The 21,041-nt window shown below is 46.8% G+C and overlaps 1 protein-coding gene across 1 annotated transcript; it reads right to left on the reverse strand.

Moving 5' to 3' along the window:
* Positions 1-356: 356 nt before the first annotated feature.
* Positions 357-20,467, reverse strand: ATG14 (autophagy related 14). The gene is made up of 10 exons (XM_084835347.1): positions 20,203-20,467; positions 13,183-13,245; positions 12,997-13,039; positions 11,602-11,683; positions 9,359-9,596; positions 7,305-7,534; positions 6,113-6,230; positions 5,233-5,323; positions 5,032-5,117; positions 357-4,282 (listed from the first exon to the last, which is right to left on the reverse strand). Exons 1-10 carry the CDS (start codon positions 20,418-20,420, stop codon positions 3,976-3,978), a joined length of 1,476 nt encoding a protein of 491 aa, XP_084691473.1. The 5' UTR covers positions 20,421-20,467; the 3' UTR covers positions 357-3,975.
* Between the last annotated feature and the right edge of the window lie 574 nt (positions 20,468-21,041).

Raw genomic sequence — 21,041 nt, forward strand, 5'->3', positions numbered from 1 at the left:
GTTCAATCTCAGTACTGCCTCTGTTGAGCTGGAGCTACATGGTGGATTTACTCAAATACTACTGTGCCTCACGCACCATTGTGGCCCGTGACATTCCCTCCTCTCCGCAGCAACTGTGGGGTTTCATGCCATAAAACCCGTATTTTTGCGAAGTTATTTTGTGATGGATTTTCCCACTGAGCCGGCTTCAGCACGGTTTGGCAGTCTGTGTGCCCTCAACTTGCAATACTGGCTTCGGCAGCTGCTTGGGGGGCCAGCACTGGCAGGGAGGGAAAGTTGCATCTGCAAAGGGTGGACCAGAGGAGAGGAGTTGGCTTCACCCTGCCCTGATCATGTTTTGTTTTTTCCCAAATGAGCCTTACTCCCAAGAAAGTCAGCATGTTGCTTTTGGGATTCCTATTTTAAAAGATCCCCTTCCATGCAGGTACGCATATTTGCATAAGATTAATGACCTCAAGGAAAAACTAGCTCCTAACACCCCGGGTAAACATGTCTACTCAGAAGTAAATCACATTGTCTTCAATTGCACTTACTCCTCACGGGAGAGAGGTGTGGGGAATCGGGGATTGCTTTGCCTTCAGGACAACATCCTGAGTGGAAGATACCAGGCACCACAAATGCACGAAATACACATTTTCTTCTTTGTAGTCTTCCTCAAATTAAAACACACACACACACACACGATTCACACCTTATGAACTGGTCTTTGCAAGTAATAATAATGGAATAAAAATCAAGCCAGCCAAGCTTAGAAAAACTCCTGTTAAAGATTTATTGCAGTAATACAATAATTATTTCTTTAAAAAACACATACCTGTGTTTAGTTAGACTCCTGCTAGTTTGAAAGCGGCACTGCAAGACCAAGATCTCTGAAAAAGACGCTCCACTACATGTCCTTGAGAATCTTGGCCCTAAATGTGCAATCCTGCCTTTGCAGCATTACAATTAGGATCCCACAAAATGCTCAACTGGCCGTCGTTATCCAGGATATCTGTTAACGGGGGTCTTTTCCCCGCCGTACTAAGCAGAACAATCAACTTTTCTCAATTGCACTAAGTTTTGGACATACACACACACTCCCAGTTTCTCTAGATAGCTATATGCATGTAAAAACATTTTTTATTTAAAAACAAACCAAAAAAAGTTGTTACAAAAGGATCTTTTGAAAGGATGTGACACCATATCCTATTACAATCCTGGGGATGAAAATCCCTTTGTGAACTCTCAATGGATGCTACACTATTGCAGAAAGGAGGCATCGTCTTAATATGAGGAAGTAGTGACAACGGACGAAAGTTCATGGCTTACTGGTATTGTCACAGTTTACCAGGGTTAACTGGAAAATGGTTTCCCAGGATGTATATTAGGCGGGTTTCTTTCTTTCTAATTTAACCAAACCATAAATAAGCAGCAGAAAAGTTCACACACAACAAAAAGGGGAGAAAAGGGGGAGACACAGAAATATTTACATGGGGAAGGGGCCAGTGTGGAGGAGTCATACCGCACTCCTCTAGCAGGCATAAGCCCCAACATTAAGCAGCTCATCTCATCTGCAACTAATAAAGTGCCTTTCTTCTATGAACCTTCCCCACCCCCACCCCCCGCTACAGTTTTAGAGACAAGAGAGACTTGCAGGACAGTTCCAAGTCATCAAACATCCTTTCAGACAAAGCCCCAATCAGTCTCTGGTGGCTTGATACGCAGGCTGGATGAGACTCTTGCTATTCTTCCAAATTAGTCCATGCACTGAGAAATTTCACCCGATGGATTTTTAAAGCAGAACACTGAACGAGGGGATCTTTGGTTTAGTCACAGAAATTTGCGGAACTAAAGCCTCCCCCAGCCCCCAACAAACTCCTGTCTGCCTGGAGAAACCTGCCAAGTTACTTAGATTCTCATGAATCCCCTTACACCCATGGCAGGCCAAATTGGGACAATCTATCAAAGAAAAATTGAATACAAGTGCACTGCAGAACCGATCTGCCAATAGCCAAATCAAATGTTAAGCAAATGTTACACTCATCGTGAAAATCTCCACTGCAGAAGCTTCTCGCTTGGCAAGATTTTTGATTGGGGGGTGGGTAAGTGTTCTTCCACAGAAAGGATACCCCAAGCAACAGCGCTGTATGCCCTGCTGCAAGTATGAATCGGCACCAAGGCCAAAAAGCATCCCAGACTCGTGCTGCCAGGTGGGGGCACGGGGGCATGAGTCTTTCAGACTGGCATCTGTAGATGCGTAGCCAATGGTTTTGGCCACTGGGGGAAAACGTCAACCTAAATGTAAAATACAAAAACAACAACAAAACAAAACAAAGCAGGAAGGGAAAGCGAAGACAGCAAGTGGATCACGGAGGAGCAAGAATGTAGTATCCCTCCTTAACGTACCATAACGCAAAGCAGTTGCTGTGTAACAGCCTTCCCCAACCTGGGGCCCTCCAGATATGGCGCATGACAACTCTCATAATCCCACAGCCAGCATAGCATAGCTGGCTGTGGGATTATGGGAGTTGTTGTGCAGCACATCTGGAGGGCCCCAGGATAGGAAAGGCTGCAGAGTAGTGTGGTTGAATGTGGGTGATGATCGAATTCCCACACTGGAGCAAACACATGCCCCCACCCAGGGCATATGTACCCAAGCCCAACTTGCATGACCTTTTTGTTGGGAAGGATGATGTGAAACCAGCCCCCACATGCACAGGCCTCTGCGTGGAATGGCCACGTTATACCTTGCCTCGGGAGAATGAGGAAGCGAAGGCACGCTGAGTTGTCCATCCCGTGAACCGGCTCACTGACGGGTAAGTGTCTCAACTGGGTCTAGAATACATGCCAAACCTTGGATTTTCTAAAGAGAGCTGAACAAGCGGAAGAGACTGTCATCGTGACTGGCAAAGTAACCCACAACGGCAAGGTTGCCTGCTTCGAAAAAGGACCTGAAATAAAAGGTGCACCATGCTACATCCAACAAGAAGCCTAGCTGGATGGAGGAGTAGGATTTCTTGGGATTTCAACTGAGGAGAGAAATGGTCCTCATGCTTTTGCCCCAGAGGTGCCAGCTTTTCAGAAGCACATGGAACATGTAATATACACAACCAAACCGCAAAAGAGGTGTGCCTTCTCTTCACATCAGAAAGGATTTGTGAGAAAGACAAATTGCAGGAGAGCCGTAGGATTGCTCTGTATTGGCAAGTTATTATGGTGCAGCCTTTCTTTGGTGTCTGGTAGCCACAGTAAGGAGCCTGGGAACTGTGGGTGGCTTGACATGAAAAACACTCAGACAAATCTACAACTGAAAGAATACAGCACATGCACACACGCAAAAAGGCATAACCTACCACCAATTGTTTTCTCTCTAAAAAAAACTATTGAGTTCGAAGAACCATGATTTTCTGTATTAAAATTATGGCAACGGAGATTAGAAACCACAGAAAAATGCATTGTTTGCACATCTTGCCAGAAGGCTCTTAAAATGGGCATTTGTGCTGCAGAATTTATCTGTGCATTTGTGAGGGATGCACACTTAAAAGACAAAGAAACCCAAGAACCATGTTAGGAACTGATCAGACGGGATAGACATTAGTGTGGCAGTCAAATGGCTTTCTTTCACAGTTCTCTTTCTGTCTTCATGCTTCAAATCATGGCCAGATCACATACCTCAGGTCTGTTTCCTTTTTAAAATATAAACTAAAAATAAAATAAAACCCACAGACTGGATTCTCCTCCTTCCCTCCTCAACAAAACAGATGGGATTCACAGGTGCCGAGGTCCGTTCCAGGTGTTTGAAATGTATGGCAAGAGGCATTTACAAAATATGGCCGACACCATCCGCTTGGGCAAATCAAAAACATCTTGGGCGTATGCAATGAAAAGTGTGACCCTTGTTGTTCCAGGCACTACTTAACTGAATAGGTCAGGCCTACTACAGTGATGGTGGGTCATGGGAGGGGAAAGCTTCCCCCAGAAAGGTCCAACCGTTCCTTAGCGGTGTCCGGTGTATGCCTTGAACCAAGAGGTGACGGAGGCTGCTGCAGAGGAGATCATGCCGCCAGCACTGCTGCTCGCAATGGGCTGTGAGGCCTGCGTGCTCTGACTCTGCAGCATCTCCACTGGCTGGGAGGGGATGTCGCAGAAGCGCGGGCTGGGCAGGTTCTCCCAGTCCGTCCCAAGGTCAGTCTCTTCATCACTGATGTGCTCGTCTCCACTCTCGTCCGTTTCGCTGGCGCCACTGGGATCCACAAGCTCCATGGAGTCTTCCAGATCAGCACTGATCTCAAACGGACCAGACCTAGGAGCATAAACAAAAAAATGCTTTCGTCAAACCCCTTGCAGGCAAAACTAGAAGAACCATCAAGTGTGTTAGGCTGTGATTAGAACTGCAAACGCCCAATCAAAGGATCACAGCTTGGGGGGAAAAAGTTCGACGTCTTTGGCTGAACAATTTACTCATATGAGAGCATCAGAAAGCAGCGTCCCAGGGCAAATCCTGTATGGGAAAGGGTTTCTAAAAGAAGCAGCAGAATAACAGAGACGTATGGGAAAGGGCCAAAAAACAGCAAGCCCGCAAGAAACGTAGAATGTAGTGTTCGCGTGGGATCTGGCAGTTCACATAGAAAGAATATAATTCAACATGGAGCAAGTTTCTATCCCTCATCATGGTGTAGAAAAGTCTGGAAAACACACAAACTGCTGCCTGAAACCAGGAATCTTCTTTTGACTGCTGCTGCACTGAGAAGGCTACAGAACCCACGCTTGACATGTCAGGACCAGGAACTATTGAGTTAGGTGGACCAGTATAAGACAGTTTCATGGCCAAACTTGGCTTTCTATACCATCTCCAATATATTCATCAATGTCCCCGCATCAATGCCGCAGTCAGGAAAAGCTGTGTTAGAGAAGTAGTCTTGAAGGAGGAGAGGGAGGTGGCCCGGTGGCAGAGAGGTGGGGAAGGCTGTACCAGGCAGAGGGGAGGCACAGAAAGGAGGCAGGAGGGGGAGAAGAGGATCAAGGGGGCAGGAAGTCTAAGCTGTTTCTTACCTTCCCAAGTGTTCTGTCTCAGGGCTGACTAGGTACATCAAGTTCCTGAGCGTATGCAGAGGGTGCAGGAGGTCTAAGTTTACATGCTGGAAGAGCAAGAGGAAGAAAGCAGAATATCAATCAGGCAAGACTTGCAAAGATAAGGAGGTGCAAATGTGAAGCTGCCCAAGAAGAAAAAACAAAAGGGTGCATTCAACATACCTGGGAAAAGCAAAGGTAAAGGATATTAGCATTCAGCTTTTTCACTGCCCACGTGAACTTCCTCCTGCTGAGATTTTCCCCGCAAAACTCACTGCAAAACACGTTAAGGCACACATGTTATGCATAAACTCAAGGCAAGCAGCTGATCCCATTTCATGCTGCTTCACCTTTGCAATGCTAGCAAACAACACTGGGCAAAAGGGTGGGTTTTGCTGGACCAACCAGCAGAAAAGAGCCCAGCTTACCTCATTCTATTTGCTCTTTCTGGGAGAAGGCAACACGAGAGGCCTGTCCATATGTGAATCTATGTGTAATGAGCACTGGGGGGGGGGGGGATCACACCACCATGTCTCTGTTTGCCAGATCTGTGAACAAAGCCTGTGGGGGTGGGCACAGGGAAGGTGGGGATTGGGGTGCGATCTCACACCCTCCCCCTTCACGGTCATTTGTACACAGATGAACAACTCAGGCTTCCTACTCTGTGAGTGTTCCTTCAGGTAGCGGGAGAGGAGAGCCCACAAACTACTACTACTGGGATGCTGCCTCAAGTACTATTTTTGTAGGTGGAAAGGCAGGTTATAAATCAAATAAACTAGCTAACTCAAAAGTTATTACTGTCTCACACACCATTCACTCATCTGACTCTCAGTTACTCTGAACTTACAACAATGAGTGTTTCTGCACTGTGGGCTCAACTATAATTTAGCCCTAGGGAGCAGCCTCCTGAATTGAAAGGTTTATAGCAGCCTTCCCCAAGCTAGTGCCCTCCAGAGGTATCTCAGAACATTATCCACATACGACATTGTAAGTGGGGTTCGACTTTCTCTGGAGAGGGCTTCCAAAAAGCAGCACCTTGGCAAGCAATCGGGCTTGCTTGTACCTGTTTGACAGCTTCTTGGGAAGGTTTACATCAAGTATATGCGATAAAATGTTGACAAGCTGGGTTGCATAGCACAGAGCAGCACTGATGGTGTAAGCGGGATTGTTATGTTCCATGTCTGGAAGAGAAGCGAGAAAACCATTGGCAGGCTGTAAAAGGACTCCCCAGCAACCACTCACATCTCCCGAAGGCAACAGCAAGAAGCTCATTGTTCTATTCCCGATCTACACAGAAGTTTTACTAAGCATTTGGTAGCAACTTCACAAGGCAGGCTGGTCTCCCCTTTCCACACATTGCAGACTGAACCTGAGACACACACGGCCTGTCCAATGCCGAAGCCCAAAGGGTTCCCTGCCCCATCTCAGGGCCCCACATTTCTTTCCTTTTGTTTCCTCGTGTTCCCTCCCTCCACCCACCCACCCACCACCCCCCAGACAGACAGTCCTGAGAGCTCTCCACACTAAAAGAAAAATTACATTAAAATTCTGTGGCAAGAAATACTGAAATTTTTGGGACCTGTATATAAATTATGCAAAACTGAACAAATGGCATAATTCCTCTTATTTTGCAATATTAAAGTGCCGCTAGTCAAGAGGAAAGGCACTGAAGGCAACCAGAACCAACATAAATTTTAGCTAACCTTCCAGCTTCTGAGATTTCTGCAGGCAATGTCATGCACTCCCAGGTGTATCTTCATAGCCATGAGGGCTAGAAAATGGATTTTATGCCGGGGGGGGGGGGGGGGGTCCTAAGATACCAAGGAAGCTCAATTCTGTGGCTAGTACCATAGGAACATACCGAGTACATCTATCCCAGTACTGTCAACACTAACTGGCAGCAGCGGCTCTCCAGGGTTTCAGACAGGATTCTTTCCTAGCCCCCCTACCTGGAAATGCCAGGGATCGAACCTGGGACCTTCTGCACGCAAAGCAGGAGCTCTACCACAGAGCCACGGCCCCTCCCTTTATGTTCTCTTGCAGAATCACAGCCTACACAGAGCCCTGCCTATAGCTCTCCTGTAACTTCTCCTCCTTCCTTGGCACTCCAGCACACTGAATTCAAACTAGATTATGCACTCTGCATTTGTGTGCACAATATATTCTGAGCAAGGAGCTGGGGAGAGGCTGGCTCCCAAGCATATTGAACCCTAACAACGGGCTCTAACAAGTTCACATTGCACACAGTCCTTTACCTGGTCCTTGAGTGGTTTTCTTCTCTTCCACCCAGTTGTAGTAAGCGGAATAATCTCCGTTGTTGGGAAGAGTTATCCAAGGCCCAGTGATACCGATGCTGGTGTCTCCATTGTGATCATCACACACCCATCGCCCAGAATGGTAGGTGGTCCGCCTGGCTTCCGCAAGCTCAGTCACAGTACTTGAAGTCATAACGCTATCACTCTCAGAGGACACATCTGCGGGGTCCCTGGAGGAAAGGCAAAGACGCTATTACCAAAGGAGCAGTTTCTGAAACCCAGGCCTGTGTCAGACCCAGCAGCTTTTTGTACAAGGATTGACAGGAACTTGAGCTTCCTGGGGCGCAATAGGGCTGTGTGCCAACGGCCCTTGCGGTGAACCACCACAGAGTGGAGGAAGACGGGCCTCTCCGGATTTTTATCTAGTAAGCAGGTATGGCACCCTCCATACAGTCCTGTGGAATATGCCACATGAGAGTAAAGAAAATGAAATAGGATCTTCACAGACTATGAGGAAAGAGCAAATCAGCCTCAGCCAATTAAGCTGGAAGAGAACTGGATTAAACGACCTTTCCAGCTCCACAGAAAGGCAGCTGTACAGCAACAGCAGCAGAAGAGTTGGGCAGCAACTGGAACAGCAGTGAGGCCTGGGAAGAGTCTTTGCTCCCCGCACCTCTTGGTGCCTCCCCTCGCTGAGGAAACCTGGCCAACGTGATATCGCCACTTCAGGCAAGGATGCTGCTCCGTCTGGCCTATGCTTGAGAAAGGGGTTGTGGGGTGGGGAGAAAGGAGTGTTTTCTTGGGCTCTCCTGCTGAAATAAGAGGAAGCCCATTGAGGAAGGCCCCGGGTGACAATTAGAGGGCCAACCAGCCCACGAGTGAGGCAGGTTGTAGCCAATGTAGGTTCACCATTCGGAAGCACCCCTGAAGCATGAGCCTTGCTGTGTGGCTCTTGCCAGTCGGGGTTCTCAATTTATATATTTGCTCTTTACTACGTATTTTACTGCTGCTGCTGCTGAAGACTTGATCTGTTTACATACTGGTACCCCTTTAGTTTTGACAGGCATTAGAGATGAATTATTGTATTAATGTTAATACTGTTTACAAATGTTTTAAGATTTGTTACCTGTAGTTAATCATTTTCATTATATAATTCATTTTGGAATCATTGTCCTGGAACTCTTTTGATATGAATGATTACTGTATGAAGCTAACATAATGCTGACATTTTGTTGGATTCGCTCTGCTATGCGATTTATCTTGTATGTAAAAATACATACGAGATTGTTTGCACAGTTATTTTCGTAAAGGAATGACGACGGTTTCTGACATGCTCTCCCAGGTGCCAATATGGTTCCATCCCCCACCATCCCACTGGCTCTTCCTGGCACGGCCATGAAGGCTGCTAGGTCAGGCTGCTTGCCTGGGCAACAGCCAGTCTCTGGCCATGCTTGGGTGGGTCCCTCCCCTGACCTAGTTGTCTCTGCCTGCCTGTTCCTCCTCTATCCTCTGCCTGCTCTCTTCCCACTCTGCCACCTTCTCTATATGTTGACCTGCATCCTCATTCTAAACCACCACCCTCCTCCTTCAAGCAGGATTTGGGTTCTGGACTGACCCTTCCGCCTCTGGACTGACCCTACTGTTGATCGGTCCTAGGACACCATCCAACTCTGGGCCCAACTCTGCCAGGAATTGCATTTTAATCATCCACATGCTCAGTTGGTGCACCGCTCACTGCTAACAAGGACTTTGCTAAACTTATCACCAGTACGGTGTAGTGTGGTTAGAATGTTAACTAGGATGGGAGAGGCCGAGGTTCAAGCTCACTGGATCACTTTTGGCCAGTCATTACGTCTCAGTCTAACCTACCTCACAGGGTTGTTATGAGGACAAAATACTTTGAGCTCTTTGGTGGAAAGGCAGGATATAAATGTAATCCCTTCAACCCCACAGCAAGCACACATCTCATTCTTTGTACCTTGCAGAACAAGAAAGTGAACCTCCTCCCGAGTGTGCAGTTAACCACATTGGCTACACAGTCACTCCTTCCCTACCTCATGCCAATCTTGATCTCCTCAATCGGGAAGATGATCGAGGTTAGTTCCAGGACATGTGCGCGGCGGAGGTTGGCCAGCCGTTCATGCTGGCTTCTCAAGTCGTAGTTCCTCTTCTCCACCAACTCTCCAAGCTTGCGGTTGTGCCTCTGGATCTTCTCCTTTTTCTCCTGATGGCGCTGAGCCCTGCGGTAAAGCTTCTGGTTCTCATCTTTAATTCGAAGAAGCCACTCAGAATCTAGGACATCAAAGGCAACGGTGAGCCTCTTAAACTTGTCCTCAGAATGGTGTTGGTGTTATTGCTTAATCAAATCTGTTATTAGGAACACCCCTTTCCTTGGTTATTTGATGTGACGTCCGAACCCAGAACTCTGGGTTGCTGAGAGACAAACAACCCAGAGTTTTAATCCAACAAGAAGGGGCATTCTTGGGTTGTCTGAGAAACCAGATGCAAAGCAGAAGCAGGGAGTGTGTGGAAAGCAGTGTGTGTGCACGCTTGCTCCCACATGGCCCCAACAACCCATGGTTACATGTGAACCAGGCCAGTAAGTGTCCAGTGTTCCGTTCTCAGTTTGGTGTGAGGAGGCATTCAACAATGGGTCGTGCACAAGTTAGGGAGGGTGACAGTAGCTAAAACCATGAGGGAGAAAAAAATGTGCTGTAGCACTCCACAGAGGCAGAGACGAACAATCCGTAGAAGTTAGTTAGGGTGCTAGGTATGGTCTGTGTGGCAGCCCTATATATTTCCGTAAAGGGTGCATTAGTAAATCAGGAGAAGCTACATGAACAAAAGCAACCAAGAGGGTAAAATCTGAGAAGCTGAATAGCAGAATTCTGTCCTGGGCAACGCTGAGGGAAAGAACCGGGGCCGAGTCTAACAGCACCAAGCCTAGAGAGAAAAATCTAGGTCATATGATCCCTGCCTTCATAGGGTGAGTTAACCCATTGTTGGATACCTCCTCACACCAAACTAAGAAAAGCTAATTTAAATCAGCAATTTAAAATCAAGTTTCCCATTTTGAATTTCATATATTTCCTCAACAAGTACACATTTGCACCTGAATAGAAGCTTTGGGAAACCCAAAGGCATAATTTTATACCTTTGGCCGTGCAACCTACATGCCTTTTGGACTGCAGAATTATGTCTGCTTAAGTCAGGTACACATGCAAGGATACTAAGCAAGATGACTTACTTGAAGGCTGAGGCTTCAGTGCTGTTCACCGTTATTTGGAAACAAGCCCTACTGAACAAGGTGGAACTTAAGTCTGAGTACACATGCATAAGACTGGGCTCTACGAAGTGTCCAGAACATTCCAGAAACAAGGGATGGTAGTTATGAAGCAAAATAGTGTTTTCCATATGAGATGGAAATGAATTATCTACACTGTTCAGTTAGCAGACTTGTAAATCTTAATAATTTCAGAGCTGAACATATGGCAGAGTTTAGGTGGCTGGACATAAAATGGGAGTATAAGGTCATCAGTGTAGGATTAGAGGATGATTCTAGCAAGATACAGGATGGCACCACCTAGATCCCACCTGGCCCCCAGTATCAAACCATAATGTAAGTACATGAATGATCGTGCTGTGGAGATTTCCCCAACCCTCCACACAGACAATTGTTTATTTACATGTACAGTTTCAAGATTTCATTTTAAGCCAGTTTTTTTAAAAATACAAAAATAAAGATGAAACTTTTAAAAATTACGTTTTCTATTGTAAAAAAACCTCATAGGTGTCTATATTTTTCACCTACGAAGAAGAGGGGCAGATTTTGAAAATTCACTACAGTAACAACAAATTCTCCTCTTTGGGCCAGAACAGTAGTTTTCAAATACAAATGCACCGTGAACCCTTTCTGCTTTGGAACCCCTGCCCGGGGCAGAGGATTCTGGGAACATGTTTGAGGGTGCACTCTTAGTTCATACTGGGTGCCTGCCATGGTGGCTGGGTGAGTCAATTTTATGCAAACTGAAAGTACACCCTAGAACAGCCTTCCCCAATCTGGTGCCATCCAGATGTTTTGGACTACAGCTCCCAGGATTCCTGACCACTGACTGGCCTTGCTGAGTAATGCTAAGGTTACACCGCACACATTGTAACCTTAGGTTCTGAGTAAGCTTCTGAGTATTGCTAAGGTTACACTGCTCATGTTGCAAACCACAGGGCTGGACTCGGATATGGGAATAGGAGCGCCCCTGCTGGAATATGCCAACTCTGCGACCGCATGACCATTACTTACTTCTCGACATTTCTTCATTTTCTTTGCAAATTGTTTGCTTCAGCTGCTCAATCCTCATCTTGCAAGACATTATTTTCCATCTCTGAAAGAAACAGAGTAACTAGCAGAAACTGTCCACAGTCCAGCCTTGGCACTCTTAATATCACAAAAGCCATTCTGCTTCAGGGCCCCAAAGAAAAGGCACTTGCAACGCTTGGCTATTATGGCCCTGACCGTGTCTTGAAATGCATCTGGCTGTAAGCAGCAGCAGCCAGCCAGAGATTTCCAGCGCCCCCGAGAAAGTAAACATTAAATAACTATGACGCCTTAGATCAGCCTTCCCCAATCTGGTCCTCTCCAGATGTGCAGTCTAACACATCTGGGGGCGCCAGGTTGGAGAAGGCTGCCTTAGATTTATCCTTCGGCTAGTACAGTGCCACAGTTAAGTGGACAAGATGCATTTTGGGTTTGCCCATGAGTTATCGACCTTCTGGGAGGAAGAGTTCTCCATTCGCTTTCAACCAAAGAGTCCTGCAATGTAAGTCTTGGTTATTTGCCAGGTATTTGGGCATTGCCTCAGAAACGGAAATAGTGGAGCGGCTGGGCTGCACTGATAATTTCATACCACTGAAATTGAGAACTTCAGCTGAAGGGTCTGCACTGGGTGGAGGTTCCATGTCAAGCTCAGCAAACAAGTCTTTTAGCAGACATGACGTATCCATCAAATTTAAGGGTATCACTCTCCCTTTATGAAATGGAGGAATGTTGTGATACTGTTCAACACCGGGAAATGTAATCTCAATATGAGGCACTGAACTCAGTAGCTCTTTCCTCCTCTTTATTATTATTTATTTTATTTTACTTAAATGCCCCAAATGGATTTGGGAGTGAGGGATCAACCTTACAGGATTGTTGTGGAGATTACCACGATAATGTGTGTATCGTGCTTTGAACATGTAGGAAAAAATGCTGCACAGATGCTTATTAGTATTATTATTAGACTGAGGAGGCCTGATACTTTAAATCCAGGTGAAACAGAGGGTTGCTCAAAAACTCTACTAATGGAGAGAGTTTTGGAGTATCCGTCTAAATTATAGTTCTTCATGCAGTAGAGCACCCAACTCACCCAGGTAGACCAAACGTATTAACCAAAGCGTGTGAGGCACCTGTGCACTTTGGCAAAATCATAGTCATCTGCATTGCCATGGCAGCCACTGCCCCATGGTGCAATCCCACATCATGAGCACAGGAGAGCCACATGGGCAGGGCCAGTTAAGAGTGTTCCACTGTACATGCTGGCTGGACATGATGGGAATTGCAGTCCAGCACATCTGGAGGGCACCAGGTTGGGGAAGGGTGCACTATGGGGAAGCAGCGCCAATTAAATACGAACTGGAAGGCTTCCAAAGGACTCACCAGCTGATCAGTTATCTTTTTCCCCTCCATAGCTTTTAACAACCTACAAGAAGTGGGGAGGGGAAGGAACACAAGATTAGCTGGAAACCAGAATCATGCTTCTAGCAAGCGACAAAGGTTACAAAAGTTATCCATCTGTGCTTAAACCAACCAAAAAAAGATAAAATAAATGGAACTGGGACTTACTGGGACTGGAATTCATGCTGTTTGCTTCTAAGGTGTTTTAATCTCTCCTTCTTTTCAGAAAACCTGGAAAAGATTACAGCTGTGAACTTGGATATTCTAGACTGATAGATAGTCCCTGTCCACAGGCTCAGAATCTGATTTTTTAATCTCAGTACAGCACTTTGAAAATTTTAGGTGCTTTATAAACAACAACCACCACTTGTAGGGGCAACAAGATGGATGAAATGATACCAGCTTTTAGAGTACAGTTCTTTGGCTTAACTGATAACAGAATGGCAGAAGATCATTCATAGTCCAATGAGGAACCACGGGCCTATTTCTGGTGTACAACCTTGACATTGATCAGGGCCTGATCCAGCCAGGTACTTCTCATGCTCTTAAGCAAGAACACAGATCCAGGATCACTGAACCCAGACTAGTTACACCTTAACTATTAAGAGATCCTGAGTATACCCCTCTTCCATTATATTATTTAATATAACATATACTTGAGAACCAGTGAGGTGTAGTGGTAAGAATGTTGGACTAGGGCTTGGAAGATCTGGGCTCTAGTTCCCACTCAGCCATGAAGCTCACTGGGTGAGTTTGGGCCAGTCACTGACCCTCAGCCTAATCTATCTCACAGGGTTGTTGTAAGCATAAAATGGGGAGGAGGACGACCACGTAAGCCACCTTGGGTTCCTTGCAAGAGGGGAACAGGCAGGACATAAAATAAATATACCCATCACAAATAATAATAAAATAAAAGAAATAATAAAATAAAAATAAATAGGACCATGACCATTCTAGTGAAAAAATGATAATAGACAACTGAAGTCATCCCACTCCTGACTGGTATAGATGGTGGTCTAGATAGGCCTTTGGTCTGATCCAGCAGGACTCTGCTTATCTCACGGAAAATATAAGTAATTCCAAAAATGTACTGCTCTCTATAGCAGCAATTCCCAAACAATGGGCTTCAAGGAATAAATGTGTTACATTATTCAGTGCTCAAAAAGAGGATGCCTGCTATGTCCCTGCATGAGAGAGCGCTCTGGTTTTGTTTCCTGCCAATCAGCCTCCGCTGCGGATGGGTCATGTCTGTTTCATCCCTGCATGTGATATGACGGAACAGTCCAACTGCACTTAAGGCAGATGAACAGTAGAATGCCCAATCCCCAGAGGAGCCTCCATGGGTCCCTACTCCAGGCTTGCCTTCTTCCAATTCAAAGGTATGTCCAGAACAGTGAGTTATGCAGAAACAAAGGAGTGGGCAATTCTTACTCTTATACACGCGCACACACACACCCAGTTTACTCTTAAAGTGTGAAAGAGAAATGAATGCTTTGATTTTTAATTCAGGAAGAGATTGTGCCTCAGCTATCAGATGTTTGGGAAATCACAAAAGTTTACACTGGAATCTGCTATATATGAAATCATCCCAATTCCAATATGAATCCAAATGTTAGAAGTGTCCCATAGGCAAAGTGGTGGAGAGAGCAATCCCATGGTCCCTGGAAGAGTGTCCCAGGGACCACAGAGGTACTTGGAAAAACCCTTCCAAGGTCAGAGACAATGCTCTGACCTTGGAAGAGGGAGTTGGAGATTCAACACACACACCAGGCAGCTAGCGTGGAAAGAACCGTTGCCCTCTGAGGTCAGAAAAGCGACACTGGAGGAGGAGAAAAGGAGGCATTCTGGAGGGAGGGGAAGAGACCAGAGGGGCCAGAATACAATTTATCCTAAGCCTCCTTCAGCCTCCTTCCCTCCCACTCCCAAGGTGCCCTTGCTAGGGCTGAAAAGCCCGCCTAGAGAAAATAGCCAAAGACGGAGGATAGGGAAGATAGGATCGCCTCTACTGCTCCTCCTGCCCTGTTGGCTTCAGCCCGGCAGGGAAGGAAGACTCCGGGTTCAGAGGCTTTTGAGCAGCAAGGGCTCGATCAATAGGATTGTGCCCTTATTTGTCTTGTAAAGTGACGACAATCTTCTGGCTCTATTGTATGATTCAACCCCATGATCAATCCCACACAGACTCCCGAGGTTGCTGGTTCTTCTCCTCAAGAGCAGGAGTATATATAGCCTGAAAGAATGGACTGAAAAAATGTGGCATAACAGGTATTATACTTGCTGGACTTTCATACAAATACCCAACCCACCATCACAGAAGCTGTACAAAAGCCATGATGTAGAGTTTGTTTAATGAAAGACACACCTCCCTGCCGTTCCTCAGTACAGGCTTTTATCAGCAGGATAATTAACTGGCTGAAATTTTTAACCTGTTCACACCACCAACTATTAAAAATTTGCATGATGAAGAACAGTACAAATTTCCTATAGTTCTTTGTGCAGTCCAAGCCTATGCAAGTAAGCCCCACAATGTTAAACGGGTCTTAGTCCCAAATAAATGTACGCAGGATTACAGAAACCTATGCACACTTGCCTGAGAGTAAGCCCCACTGAGCACAACGATGCTTATCTCTGAGTAAATACGAACAAGAAACAGCTGAGTAAATGTGCATAGGAATCATTTCTAATTCCAACAGTTCCTGCAATTTCCCAGTAACAGCAAAGACTACTATTACAGATTAGACTACTGTAATACGCTCTATGTGGGGCTTCCTTTGGTAGTGCTTGGAAACGTCAACTGGTTGGAAAGGCAACCACCGTGCTGTACATGACACTACCCACTTATGGTGGTTTGTCCTTTTGCTGCTAGCTATTTATCTTGTTATTTTATTGTTATGTTTTATTAATGTGATTGTCAGCAACCTTGAGGCCTTTAGAGAAAAAGGCAGGGTAAAAGTGTGGTAACGATTAAGTAAAAATATACATTTTAGTATTATTAATCTTTGTCAGGAGAACTGACTATGTATGTAACAGGGTACAGGCAGTACGATTAGACTTCAGCAAGCAATTCCAGTGGGGGGCAGAGGAGCTCATGGCCTCTCAAAAGTTTTGTAAAAGGTTTGAGATGACATGAACAAGAAACAGCTGAAATTTGATACCTCAGCTTTTCCAAACCTAAAGAACTTTGAGTAAGAAAACTAAGGCTGCAATCCTGAGGATGCTAACTAGGGAGTAAGTCCTGCTAAACTGATTGAGACTTACGTCTGAGTAAACATGCAAGGCACGGAGCCGTACACTGGTTAGAATAAGGAGCAGCCAACAAGAGGCCCTAGGCCAAAGGCAATCCTGTAAGGATGCCTTTCCTGTCACTTGTGTTATCCCAGGAGCATGAAGGCATCATGGAAAGAGTAGTACCTGTGCCAGTGGGATTTGCCAGCAGGCCACTCTGGGAACAGAACCCACCTCACACTGGCTTATCAAAGTGACCCTCCAAGGAAACTAGATGCTGACCAGCCTTTGTGAACAAATTCACAACTTGCTACCAAAGAGATACTGTATTTATGAAGTGCATCTCTAAAAGTTAATGACTGCCAAGCTTTTGTTGTTGTTCTTAATAACGATAAGCAGTGTTTATAAAGCAAATTTCAAGTGTTCACACACAGAAACTGGAATAACCACTCCACCTTTTAGCGAAGGACGCTAAAAGCAAAAAAAAAGGCTTTCTTCAGCTATGTGCATAGTAAAAGGCAGAGGAAAGAAATGGTTGTTCAGCTATTAAATAAGGATGGCAAAATGATAAGAGATGACAAAGAAAAGGCAGAGGTGCTCAATTCCTACTTTGGCTCAGTCTTCTCCCAAAAGAGGGAGAACACTCTGACCCCTCGGCAAAGGCAAAGTACAGGCTGAAGGGGCAGGACTGCAGCTTGAGATCGATAGGCATATGGTGAAGGAACACCTAATGACTTTGAATGAGTTCCAATCTCCAGGGCCAGATGAAATGCATCCTAGAGTCATAAAGGAACTGGCAGAAGAACTCTCAGAACCACTGTCTATTCTCTTTGAGAAATCATGGAGGATGGGGGAAGTACCAGTTGACTGGAGGAGGGCTAATGTTGTCCCTATCTTCAAAAAGGGCAAAAAGGAAGAACCTGGGAATTACAGACCAGTCACTCTGACATCAATCCCTGAGAAAATTCTGGAGCAGATGATACAGCAATCCATCTGGAAGCACCTTGAAAACAATGCCGTGATTACTCAAAGCCAACATGGATTTGTCAAGAACAAATCCTGCCAGGCAAATCTGATCTCATGTTTTGATCAAGTAACCTCCCTTGTGGACCGTGGGAATGCTGTAGACATCATATACCTCTACTTCAGCAAAGCTCTCGACAAAGTGCCCCATGATATCCTGATGGGTAAACTAGCTAAAAGTGGGCTAGATGAAACAACAATCAGGTGGATCCACAGTTGGCTACAGAATCGGACTCAAAGGGTGCTTATCAATGGGACCTTCTCAAATTGGGGAGAGGGGTACCGCAGGGCTCAGTCCTGGGCCCAGTGCTCTTCAACATTTTTATTAATGACTTGGAGGAGGTGCAGGGAATGCTGATCAAATTTGCAGATGACACAAAATTGGGTGGGATAGCTAATACTTTGGAAGACAGAAATAAAATTCAAAGTGATCTGGATAGACTGGAGTGCTAGGCTGAAAACAACAGAATGACATTTAACAGGGATAAATGCCAAGTTCTGCACCTAGGAAAAAGAAACCAAATGCACAGTTACAAGATGGGGGATACGTGGCTCAACAACACTACAAGCGAGAAGGATCTTGGAATTGTTGTCGATCACAAGCTGAAGATGAGCCAACAATGTGATGTGGCTGCAAAAAAGGCAAATGCTACTTTGGGCTGCATTAATAGAAGCATAGCTTCCAAATCCCGGGAAATACTAGTTCCCCTCTACTCAGCACTGGTTAGGCCTCATCTGGAGTAATGTATCCAGTTCTGGGCACCACCCTTTAAGAAGGATGCAGACAAACTGGAGAGGGTTCAGAGGAGGGCAACAAAGATGATCAGAGGACTGGAAACAAAGCCCTATGAAGAGAGACTGAAAGAACTGGGCATGTTTAGCCTTGAGAAGAGAAGACTGAGGAGAGATATGATAGCACTCTTCAAGTACTTGAAAGGTTGTCACAGAGAGGAAGGCCAGGATCTCTTCTCAATGATCCCAGAGTGCAGGACACGGAATAATGGGCTCAAGTGACAGGAAGCCAGGTTCTGGCTGAACATCAGGACAAACATCCTGACTGCTAGAGCAATACGACAATGGAACCAATTACCTGGGGAGGTGGTGGGCTCTCCCACACTGGAGGCATTCAAGATGAGGCTGGACAGCCATCTGTCAGGGATACTCTGACTTGGATTCCTGCATTGAGCAGGGGGTTGGACTCGATGGCCTTGTAGGCCCCTTCCAACCCTACTATTCTATGAATCTATGACCACTGGCGGCATTTTCCAGCATTACCCCCCACAAGGCCTTCATAAGTCATCAATGCCTTATCTTATGTATGAATTTTCCCTTATTGTTAACTGTGTGAGGGGCCTGTGCTCTGGCATAGAGGTGGGATATAAATATTTTTTACAAGTTAAATATATAAATAAAAATCACAGTAAGCTTTACAACATCCCAGCAAGGTAGTATCATCACACACCCCATTCTGCAGATCACATGCCAAAGAATTCCTAAGGTGCTCCTGGCTGAAGTGAATTTGAACCGGAGCCTTCCCAGCTCACATGCTTTAGCTATGATGCTACACTCATTTTGTTACCTTCTGGAAATAATCCTCCCAGTCCCCTGATGTTCCCATAACTATGCTGCAATAATAAAAACACAGTGCACAAATCAATGACAAGAGAACACCTCTGTTTTTATCAACTGTAGAACTTCCTACCACAGTAATTCATTGTGGATAATTAAATGTTAACTAAGTTCAAATTTAATCACACACACAGAGATGGAACAGGAAGGCCATTTCCTGAAACACACACTGCATTTCAGGATGAAGTATAATATAGGAGACTAATAATGAGAATATATTTAAATCCTATTAAGTAACGTGCAACCTGAAGTCCTATGAAGCAGGAACTGCAGCCACATGTTAAGAGGAAGCCTATGCATACCTATGTGGGACTACACCCCATTGAATTCACTGAGAGGCTTATGAACATCTAAAGAGTCCTTATACCGTGTCAAACCAATGGCCTATCTAGCCCAGGACCATCTATTTTTCAGTGGGAGTGTTCCTTCAGGGTCTCAGCTCCTAGAAGAAACGCTCACAGAAAAGGGAAGTCAGAGCCCACCTTCCCAACCCTTGCAGAGTTGACATGAATAACGGACTAGGCCACATATTCCACAAAACACACACATGCTAGCTGGGAAATGCTGGGAGTTGTGGGTTTTTTTTCTGTCTAAACAGGCACAGAATTGCACCCTTTGTGTCACAAAGAAGTCAAAGATTTGCTCCTATCTAGAGGGCCACAAGTCCCCCACGTTTGGCCTATCTTTGTCCAGTATCCTGCTTCCCATAGCGGCCAACCAAATACTTCGAGAAAGCCCCAAAGCAAGGCTTGAAGGCCTGACCTGTTTGCCCTCCACTCAGTCACCCACCCAGCAACTCGGATTCAAAGCCTCTGAAGATTTGGAAGCTTTGCTTAGCCATTAAAGCTAATAACTGTTGGTACGACTTCAAGGCAATTTTGCAGAGACCCAGTGCGGTGTAGTGGCTAGAATGTTGGGCGGGGGAGTCGGGAAACCCAGGTTCTAGTCCCCAATCAGCCATGAAGCTCCTGGGTGACTTTGGGCCAGTCACTGACTCTCAACCGAGCCTACCTCACAGGGCTGTTGTGGGGATAAAATAGAGAAGGCCATTTAAGCTGCCTTGGTGGAAGTAGCAGTAAAAACAATAACAGAGTTGGGGGTGGGTGGGCCGGACAGTCGGCACCTGTCGGCCCTGAAACGTGGGAGGTAATAGTGATGCGTGCCTTTGAGCATGTGCAGAGTGTCTCTCTCACCCACACGGGCACTTTGAGCAACGTTTGGCTCTCGGCTGCCCCGCCTCAGAGACCAGGTGGGAAGAAGGGAAGCCCCTCCGAGGCCTGCCCCCCCCGCGCGCCCCGCCCGGCCGGCACCCACCGCTCGGAGTCGCGGCCGTCGAAGAAGACGAAGTCGCCGCCGCGGACGCACTTGGCGCAGGTGAGGCGGCGGCGCGCGGTGTTGCAGAGCGGGCAGCGCTCCACGGCCACGTACAGGCCCTCGGCGCCGGCGGGCTCCGCGCCCTCGGCCGGCGCCGCGCCGGGAGCCGGCCGGCGCCAGCCCGGGCCCGAAAAACCGCCGCCCCTGGGAGACGCCATGTTGCCGACGAGCTCGCGGCGCCCGGCCGTCACGTGGGACCTTGTTTTCCATCGCGGGCATGACGGGAAAAAACAACCGGAGGGGGAGGGAGGGAGAGCGCCGGGGGCGGGGCTAGGCGAGCGTGACGCGCCGGGGGCGGGGCTAGGCGAGCGTGACGCGCCGGGGCGGGGTGGGGGGGACGCGCCCAGGCGCGGGCGGGAGCCGCGCTGCAGCCCCTGTCTGCGACCGGGCGCCCCGCGGGGGTCTTGGACTACAGCTCCCATCCCCCTGCCAGCGTGGGAGCTGTAGTCCAAGGCCCCCGCGGGGCGCCCGGTCGGGGACGGCTGATGCTGCAGCCCGTAAGCGCCAGGGGCACCAGCGGCGGCCCTCTGCGAGAACGGCAGGCTGAACGCTCTCCAAACGTGGGTCTGCTAGGACTTGCAAGGGTGACCGTGTGAGGACATTTATGGGAAGAGAAATCACAGTAATAAATGGCAGGCAGGCAGGCAGGCGCAACAACCGATAGGATCAAATACAAAACAATAACGTGCAAGCTTCCCAGTTCAGCAGGACTCTTGTTCCAGTCGAGGGATGTTAAAGAAGATGCTGGGCACCAGATACGCTTCTGTCACCTTCGGCGA

This window comes from Heloderma suspectum, chromosome 1, assembly GCF_057233095.1.
Source record: "Heloderma suspectum isolate Gila_16-S chromosome 1, 16-S_ref, whole genome shotgun sequence".
Classification (NCBI taxonomy): domain Eukaryota; kingdom Metazoa; phylum Chordata; class Lepidosauria; order Squamata; family Helodermatidae; genus Heloderma; species Heloderma suspectum.

Coding starts and splice junctions, on each gene's coding strand:
- ATG14 (XM_084835347.1), bottom strand. CDS start 20,420: ATGGCGTCTCCCAGGGGCGGCGGTTTTTCGGGCCCGGGCTGGCGCCGG. Junction 13,246..20,202: donor GACGGCCGCGACTCCGAGCG/GTGGGTGCCGGC, acceptor AATCTTTTCCAG/GTTTTCTGAAAAGAAGGAGA. Junction 13,040..13,182: donor CAGCATGAATTCCAGTCCCA/GTAAGTCCCAGT, acceptor CACTTCTTGTAG/GTTGTTAAAAGCTATGGAGG.